Source organism: Habropoda laboriosa, unplaced genomic scaffold (genome assembly GCF_001263275.1).
Source record: "Habropoda laboriosa isolate 0110345459 unplaced genomic scaffold, ASM126327v1 scaffold5, whole genome shotgun sequence".
NCBI classification, from domain to species: Eukaryota; Metazoa; Arthropoda; class Insecta; order Hymenoptera; family Apidae; genus Habropoda; species Habropoda laboriosa.
This window is the reverse complement of record NW_017100161.1, coordinates 3,018,258-3,026,643: the sequence shown is the minus strand read 5'-3', so window position 1 is coordinate 3,026,643 and position 8,386 is coordinate 3,018,258. Positions and strand designations below refer to the sequence as shown.

The 8,386-nt window shown below is 29.5% G+C and overlaps 4 protein-coding genes across 4 annotated transcripts; all 4 read left to right on the top strand.

Annotated features, from left to right (window-relative positions):
* The first annotated feature begins 1,520 nt into the window (after nucleotides 1–1,520).
* On the top strand, nucleotides 1,521–3,712 carry LOC108577717 (tubulin alpha-1C chain-like). Its single transcript, XM_017940912.1, has 9 exons — nucleotides 1,521–1,532; nucleotides 1,735–1,957; nucleotides 2,060–2,164; nucleotides 2,232–2,428; nucleotides 2,511–2,603; nucleotides 2,672–2,857; nucleotides 2,994–3,242; nucleotides 3,331–3,494; nucleotides 3,586–3,712. Exons 1-9 carry the CDS (start codon nucleotides 1,521–1,523, stop codon nucleotides 3,710–3,712), a joined length of 1,356 nt encoding a protein of 451 aa, XP_017796401.1.
* A 366-nt stretch (nucleotides 3,713–4,078) lies between these two features.
* LOC108577729 (BRCA1-A complex subunit BRE-like) lies at nucleotides 4,079–5,611 on the top strand. The gene is made up of 4 exons (XM_017940924.1): nucleotides 4,079–4,315; nucleotides 4,412–4,713; nucleotides 4,788–5,165; nucleotides 5,234–5,611. Exons 1-4 carry the CDS (start codon nucleotides 4,252–4,254, stop codon nucleotides 5,603–5,605), a joined length of 1,116 nt encoding a protein of 371 aa, XP_017796413.1. The 5' UTR covers nucleotides 4,079–4,251; the 3' UTR covers nucleotides 5,606–5,611.
* Nucleotides 5,612–6,181: 570 nt separating this feature from the next.
* Nucleotides 6,182–6,889, top strand: LOC108577513 (NAD(P)H-hydrate epimerase). The gene has a single exon (XM_017940678.1). It carries the CDS (start codon nucleotides 6,191–6,193, stop codon nucleotides 6,887–6,889), a length of 699 nt encoding a protein of 232 aa, XP_017796167.1. The 5' UTR covers nucleotides 6,182–6,190.
* Nucleotides 6,890–7,379: 490 nt separating this feature from the next.
* LOC108578363 (dynein light chain roadblock-type 2) lies at nucleotides 7,380–7,840 on the top strand. Its single transcript, XM_017941684.1, has 3 exons — nucleotides 7,380–7,400; nucleotides 7,477–7,555; nucleotides 7,629–7,840. The coding sequence occupies exons 1-3, from the start codon at nucleotides 7,398–7,400 to the stop codon at nucleotides 7,838–7,840; spliced, it is 294 nt and encodes a 97-aa protein (XP_017797173.1). The 5' UTR covers nucleotides 7,380–7,397.
* Nucleotides 7,841–8,386: the final 546 nt, after the last annotated feature.

Below are 8,386 nucleotides of genomic sequence, written 5' to 3'. Positions count from 1 at the left end.
TAATGTGAAAAATTATATTAAATTATATTATTATTGGAAAAATTGATGTTCTAAACAGCGGTTTTTATATGCAATAACAGTTAGCAAATTGTAATGTAAAACTATACAATGTTAACGTTGTGTATAGTCAAGATATCGTGTAATTATAATACCTTGTACTTCTTCCCAGTTTAATCGACCGATTAGAGAACTGTCGATACAAAATCATATGCAAGACAGTTTTCACGAAGTTAAAGCTCACGCAACAAATACGTTATAGCTGGATGAATATTTTACAGAATCAAAAGATCGATCTTTAACTGTCATAGCAAAGTACCCAACAAGCAATTCTTAATTTACATATACCAAATTTTAACATCGAATTTAAATTCAAACATTTACCACGCAATACCATTATTTAAATAACATCTTCCGTTTTTATTCAAAAAAATGTATCCAAAGTATCGATAACTTAGTAAAACAAATTTTCATAATTTTCCAAATACAATTTATTACGGGTGTATCGTAATTGTTATTTAAAAAATTGTTAGATCATTTTTAAGAGAATTATCAAGTCCGTCGATGTAAGTTTTAAGATTAGCATTATAAATTTTATATTTTGTAACATACACTATAATTGCAAGAAACGAAATTTAACGTCTTTTAATAAACAACAAATATTTCAACAACGAATTCTTTGAAATCATCAAAGTTTTGTATTAGTAGCATATATAAATTTCCTTGGTGTTATTAGAGAATAGACAGTAATCAGAGTTAATAATATTCCTGTATATACAAAAATGATCTATCGAATTGTTAACCATTTATCCCGCCAGGGAGATCATCAAATCGTGAAATTGTGTCACGTATGAAACGATGTCCGATCAAGCTACTATGGTTACAGTATGTCAACCTGTAAAAATCGATTTTTAGTATGATGCACCTAGAGAATCTAAAGAACCGGAAAAGTCTATCACTCTATGTCCCTGTGTATACATATACCTACACGGAGGGAAATCTATTTCTATGGCTATAACGATGAAACGTTCTTTTTTAGAATACGATTGAATTATTAAACGAAGATACGGTAGGTCAAGGTAAAAATGCTTTGCAATTTGCTGACAGGTATAAGATCGCATTATGTCGATGGAATTTCGACATGTCAGTTTGTAATCACAGTTTGCCGAGTGCCTTAGCTAATCTAGTTTAGAAACGTTTAGTTTAAGTGATCCAACTATTTCGATCATCGGACGTCGTTTAATCGACACAATTCAAACCTAGTATTATTCTACTTGTAAGAACGAGTAATATTCTATTGCTCTTTCTTTAAACGTTAAAGTAAAACTCGTGTGCTATTACATAGTTCAAAATGTGCAATAAAGAAGAAACGTATATTAAATATCAATTGGTAGTAATGTAAAGAATGTATGCGACACAAATGGCTATTAAATATATTTAAATTTTATCGTACGATCTGTACTTTTTACAAAACGCAATAATTTCAGAAATTTATCGTAAAATCTAAGAGAAACTAAGAGAAAATGGCCAAAAAGGTATAAAGAAAAAGTATATACGTCTATGTTTAAGTTCTTTCGTCTATTCTTTAATATTTCCCACTTTCGAGCTTCCTGATTACTATTGTTCAACAATCTATCTTTATAATTTCTACCAAACGTAACCAACTGATTATTTAACAATAACTATTTTCGTTACAATGGAAACTACGTGACGTTTCCCATTTGCATATCATTACAGAGGGAATGCATATCCATTCATATTGGACAAGCGGGCGTTCAAATGGGTAACGCTTGCTGGGAACTGTATTGCTTAGAACATGGAATTCACCCCGATGGGCAAATGCCTAGTGACACTACCGTGGGTCACGGAGATGATTCCTTCAATACATTTTTTTCTGAGACAGATTCCGGAAAGCATGTTCCAAGAGCAGTTTTCGTTGATCTTGAACCAACGGTAGTAGGCGAGTTACTGTAAAAAAGTTTTCAAGATTCAATTTCACTGATCAATATGTAGTCTTTTTATTTAAACGTTTATTAATAGTATAATAATTGTACAATTTTAGATGAAGTTCGTACAGGTACATACAGACAACTGTTTCATCCGGAACAGTTAATCACAGGAAAAGAGGATGCCGCGAATAATTATGCACGTGGTCATTACACAATAGGTATACGTGTAATTCGCATAATTCCTAAAGTCTATACAAAGAAAATCGAAATGTTTTTACTTTTTAGGAAAAGAAATCGTAGATATTACTTTAGATCGAATCCGCAGACTTACCGAACGATGCAAAGGTTTACAAGGTTTCTTGATTTTCCATTCGTTCGGTGGCGGTACAGGATCGGGATTTTCGAGTTTACTGATGGAAAGATTAACCGCTGAATATCCTAAAAAAAGTAAATTAACTTTTAGCATTTATCCCGCACCTCAGGTAAAAACATTCGATAATTCACGATAATCTTCGTGTATACTATATAAAAATGTATTTAGTGTTAAAAGAAATTATTTATCAGGTATCAACTGCAGTTGTCGAGCCGTATAATGCGATTCTTTATACACATCCAACGTTAGAACATTGCGATGTAGCCTTCATAGTTGACAACCAAGTACACATTGATGTTTAATGATTCTATCCATTACGTCGGTTTATCGATAATTCATTCTATATTTACAGGCTATTTACGAACTGTGCAGAAGGAATTTGAGCATCGATAGACCGACGTACACGAATTTGAATCGTTTAATAGGACAAATTGTCTCCTCGATAACCGCAAGTTTACGATTCGATGGAGCCCTTAACGTTGATCTTACTGAATTTCAAACGAATCTAGTACCTTATCCACGTATTCATTTCCCTCTTGTAAGTTGATAAAAAGGTGATACTACTAACATTTACGTTACGTATATATATGATGATTTTGTAGCGTTTTATTGTGTTTAAGCGTGGCAAAAATATTTCTAATATTTTAAGAATAAATAATTCAAATTCTCTGTAGGCAACTTACGCCCCTGTTTTATCAGCTGAGAAAGCTGGCCACGAGAGAATTACAGTGGCGGAGATAACGAATTCGTGTTTCGAACCAAATCATCAAATGGTAAATTGTGATCCACGTAGAGGTAAATATATGGCAGTATGTATGCTTTACAGAGGAGATGTTGTTCCTAAAGATGTAAACGCAGCGATTGCAACAATTAAGAAGCAGAAACATATTCAATTTGTCGAATGGTGTCCGACCGGTTTTAAGGTTCGTTTTATAATTATTTAGATAGCGTTTTTCGAAACGAAAAGTATAGTTATATGATCAAAAATTTTAATACTTACGTTTTATACAGGTAGGAATAAATTATCAACCTCCCACTGTGGTACCAGGTGGTGATCTTGCGAAAGTAGAAAGAGCTGTATGTTGCCTTTGTAATACTACTGCAATTGTTGAAGCATGGGCTAGAATTGATCACAAATTCGATCTTATGTATGCTAAAAGGGCGTTTGTTCATTGGTAAATCGATGTATTTTGTTACGTGTTTGTTCGATATATATATGTTCGTATATTATATTATTGTGAACGAAGAAAAATTGTTTTGCGGTAGGTTTGTTGGTGAAGGTATGGAGGAAGGAGAATTTGCAGAAGCCAGAGAAGATTTAGCAGCTTTAGAATTGGATTATCGTGAAGTGCAAGAAGATGCTACTAACACGGAAGATGAAGAAGAGTATTAGTTTTAAGTGTATCGGAAATGTATTATTTATGTCAATTTACTTGTTAAGATATAATAAATAATAATAATTATCATTGCAAATTGTTATGAATATTTATATTACAGTCTTATTCCACTTGTACAATTATACGGAAGTTTATTTTAAATTTAAAAACTAGCAAATACCAACCTACAGCAAATGATATCCCTAGAATTGAATTTAGTACATTTCCTTTGAATAAGGTTTAATTTTTTAAATACTTTTACATAATACATTAATATTCTAATAATCATAAATCTTAGGCTTTACCGTTATTAATGTCACAGTGTAATTATGTGGAAATAATCAACATGTAACTTTATTGAAATGATTACGTAGTTACGCGAAAAACAAAGCAACCAACAACGCTTCACTACTATGTATTTAGTACATAGGAATATCATTTAATTGCATTAATAATTCAATGTACTAGAAGATTGTAATAAAGATAACACTTCTTGCTATAGTATGTAAAACTTGTTAATTAAAGCGGTATTACAATATTAAATCAGCAATATACAATGTGTGTCATAGACTCATATATTCAGCCACTTTTGAACCGTGTATTATTTACTGACAAACTTGGTAAGTTGTAATAGTATGTATCATTATGTATAAAATGTATTGTAATGTGATAATTTGATTGTCATAGTATTATTTTACTTTCTGATTTTTTTCAAGGAATAAGTTGTACAACAATTGAGCTAGATTCTATATCATCCAGTTGTGGAGAAGAAAGGGGAGATCGTTTTAAATTATCTATTCCCTATGCTAGACAAAATTTAACTTGGAATGTGTTTTTTGACTCACAATGTCCTGAAATGGGCCCTGACTTTATATTTAATGACAGTACTTTCTTAACAGATATGGATGTAGATACTCTGTCTGCTAAAGTACCTAGTCTTGCTAAATGGAATCATACTGATGAAAATGCATTATTAAATGTACTTGTGGAACTTTTATCATGTTACAAACAACATCAGGTTTGTAACTTTTTATTTATGAAATATTCAATGCTTAAAATAAATTAAATTTCAAGTATTTTCTTTTGAATTAGATACAGTTACTTGAGAAGCAGATTCGGTTACAGTTTGAATATAATACACTAATGAGACCACCAGAAGTGAACCCAGAAGATGTTGAAATGATATTGTTACCATTTAATTCTAAACCAACAGAGGCTAGATTTTTAATAAGATTATCTGTTGATGTTTCACAGTTGCCCAATCGTACTTGCAAGTCAAAAAATGATACAGCAATGCTCCTTGTAACATTTTCTGGAGCAGATTGGGATCGTATTACACCACAACTTCATTTTTCAAAATCTTTAAAAGAAATTCTTGGTGGGACAGGTGGATTACATTTACCTCACTTTCCACCACGTCAAATTCTTATCAATTATGTGTTAGATATAAAGAAATACATAGCAGAAAGAGTATGTAATTATTTTGGTTAAGTTTCATATTTATAATTCAAAAGCTAATAAAATAAATCTTATTTTAGGTGAATTCCATTGTCCAAAGCTTTGAAAAAAGAAGAGACTATTTAGCAACATTTATAGCTTTAAAACGCGAATCTTGTATAGAATATGATACTCTAAACTATACTTATATATCAAGTTTAGTAAATCTAGACAATTTTCATTTTGTGCTATACATACAAATTCCATCAGGATTTCCTCTGGAACAACCTATAGTTCAGTTTATATCAGTATATCATATTATATCTCGAAATGTTCCTTATACTGAAGTAGTAGAAAACTGTCATTATAATCCCAAATGGACACCGTGCCGTATGATTGAAGAATTATATGCATTCATTCTAAGAAAAGCTGGGATACTTTTTAAATTAAATTCTATTAAGAGTTGTTCTTAATCTATTTTAAAGGCAATTTATCAAATAATGCAATTTCTTACAGTACTTGAAGCATTGACATGAAATTTGTTTTGTGTATACTTATAGAAAATGACCAAAAAATTAATTTGTTAATTTTCATGTAATAATATTATTTTGTATAGTGAATAATAATAAAGAAATTTTTATAGTACATATCTACAAAACGTAATTTTATATTTAAAATAAAAAGTCCTACAAAAATATATTGGTAATGTAAAAGTGCAAAATTTTAAAAACATGAATCCATATTCTATGGTATCATTGGTTCATTTTACGAGATATAAACTACAAAACGATTCCCAGGGATATATTAAAATTAATATAACACGTGTGTTATATTTAAATGAAGTTATATAAAAGCATTACTGAACAAAAATAATTAGTGTTTCAATTTGCTTACATTAATAAAACGAGAAATCAACATACAGTAAGAGGTTATAATATTATTCTTACATTTGTACGTAACAAAATTAATAAATGATACCGCATATCAAGGGTCATATAAAACCCTTTTTATCTAGCTACAAATTTATTTTTTCTTTTGGAAGATCATCATATACCACAATGGTGAAATATTTGAATCAAGAAGAAAGCATTAATATAGACAAAGATTTATTTGACAAATATAAATTCAGCGTGGACCAACTAATGGAACTTGCAGGCCAAAGTTGTGCTATTGCTATTGCCTGCATTTATTCATCATTTAAAAACTCTACACATAAGATTTTAGTTTGTTGTGGTCCAGGAAATAATGGTGGCGATGGACTTGTTTGTGCTAGACATTTAAAACATTTTGGATATTTTCCTGAAATTTACTACCCTAAAAGAACAAGCAATACTTTATATGAAAATTTGTTACATCAATGTATTGAAAATGATATTCCCATATTGGAAAATGATGTAGAAACTATTGCTTCAAACCAACAGTTTGGTCTTATTGTAGATGCATTATTTGGATTTAGTTTTAAACCACCTGTAAGGGAAACATTTATTCCTATAATTCGTTTATTAGAAAACACATGTATTCCTATTTGTAGTGTAGATATACCATCAGGATGGAATGTTGAAAATGGACCACCTGCAGAAGGTGGCATAAAACCAGACATGCTTATATCATTAACAGCACCAAAATTATGTGCTAAAAAGTTTCAAGGAAAGTATCACTACTTAGGTGGTCGATTTGTACCAAAAAAATTGGAGAAAGAGTATAATCTTAATCTTCCTGAATACCCAGGAACCGATTTAATTGTATCGTTATGTTAAGCTTTAATAACTTAATCGTTTATGTTTACTAAGTAATATTTGTACAACTTGTATTACAAATGTATATACAATCATTAAAAATTAAATATTTACAAATGTTTGAAATAATTAAAATATTCGGTTTACATAAACATATTTAATTCCTCGCAAAATACTTTGTATATTTTAACTTTGTAATAGAATAAATTTAAACAGTACGTCATTTTTTTATTTATACTGCAACATATACAGTACATTATTTAAAATTGCTTTTCTTTTGTTGCCAGTAATTTAAACGTACCGCTATATATATACTGCATTACTGTCACGTATCTAGGTGGCGTGTAAAGCCTAACAAACTGCCGTCGATTGTTACTATCTTCAATGTTATTATAAAATATATGAACGATTAACAAGCGGCAGGATCCAAGTGACGTTTTGTCAATATTAAATTAGTTCTAAATTATAATTACATATTTTACAGTTAATATTCTATTACGTAAAATATATAAATTAATAAATTTTAAAAATGGTAGGTTTATGGTTAATTATATTCTTACGGAACAAATTACCTTAGATATCTTGGATTCACGTAATATCTTTTCAAGGCACAAGAGGTGGAAGAAACTATGAAACGTATTCAATCACATAAGGGGGTAGTTGGAACAATTGTAGTTAATGCAGAAGGTATATTACATTTTGACATGGTTTCTTTTTACATAATGCAAAATCATGCAAAATTTAACAAAATTCTATGTAGGTATCCCAATCAAGTCTACATTGGATAATACTACAACAGTTCAATATGCAGGTTTGATAAGTCAATTATCAGATAAAGCAAGATCTGTAGTAAGAGACTTGGACCCAACAAATGATCTTACTTTCCTACGTATTCGCAGTAAGAAACATGAAATTATGGTTGCCCCAGATAAAGAATTTATACTTATAGTAGTGCAGAATCCAGTTGATTGATATTCAAAAGAAAAAATAAGTTATGAGAAAATATACGCTTTGCAAATTATTGGTAAATTACTGTGTGTAGCACATTCCACTTTAATGGCAACTTATATAAAAGAACATTCTTTGATTTTTATTCATAAATTAATTCTAGAGAATGTGCTTTATAATACTATTAAGTATTAAGATTCATATGTAATGCACAGCAAAGTAATTAAGCATAACCATTATTAACATATTTATATAAGTGAAAGTTTTCTGACTAAAATTTTAAGTTATTACAGTTAATACATGTGTTATGTAATTAATACTTCACATTGTTGTTTTAAATAAATTTTAGTTACAATAAAGTGTAATATGATATTTATTCAAGAAATATTTTTAGCACTGCATAATACTGTAGTATTAAGCTGAGTTTAAACATATTTTATATTTATGTAAAATTTCAATTAAGATTTTATATGAAGTGATTCATTATATACAAACATTACTGGAATAATTGATTTTATTTATTACAAAAGTATATACAATATATTAAATCACATATTTTTTGCATATTTA

What these genes read in the sequence shown, in the direction of transcription:
- LOC108577513 (XM_017940678.1), top strand. Translation starts at nt 6,191, where the DNA reads ATGGTGAAATATTTGAATCAAGAAGAAAGCATTAATATAGACAAAGAT.
- LOC108578363 (XM_017941684.1), top strand. An exon ending in AATTGTAGTTAATGCAGAAG is followed by an intron (nt 7,556 to 7,628) that starts GTATATTACATT and finishes AATTCTATGTAG; the next exon opens with GTATCCCAATCAAGTCTACA.
- LOC108577729 (XM_017940924.1), top strand. Translation starts at nt 4,252, where the DNA reads ATGTGTGTCATAGACTCATATATTCAGCCACTTTTGAACCGTGTATTA. An exon ending in CATGTTACAAACAACATCAG is followed by an intron (nt 4,714 to 4,787) that starts GTTTGTAACTTT and finishes CTTTTGAATTAG; the next exon opens with ATACAGTTACTTGAGAAGCA. An exon ending in AGAAATACATAGCAGAAAGA is followed by an intron (nt 5,166 to 5,233) that starts GTATGTAATTAT and finishes ATCTTATTTTAG; the next exon opens with GTGAATTCCATTGTCCAAAG.
- LOC108577717 (XM_017940912.1), top strand. An exon ending in ACGTGGTCATTACACAATAG is followed by an intron (nt 2,165 to 2,231) that starts GTATACGTGTAA and finishes TTTACTTTTTAG; the next exon opens with GAAAAGAAATCGTAGATATT. An exon ending in AAAAGGGCGTTTGTTCATTG is followed by an intron (nt 3,495 to 3,585) that starts GTAAATCGATGT and finishes GTTTTGCGGTAG; the next exon opens with GTTTGTTGGTGAAGGTATGG.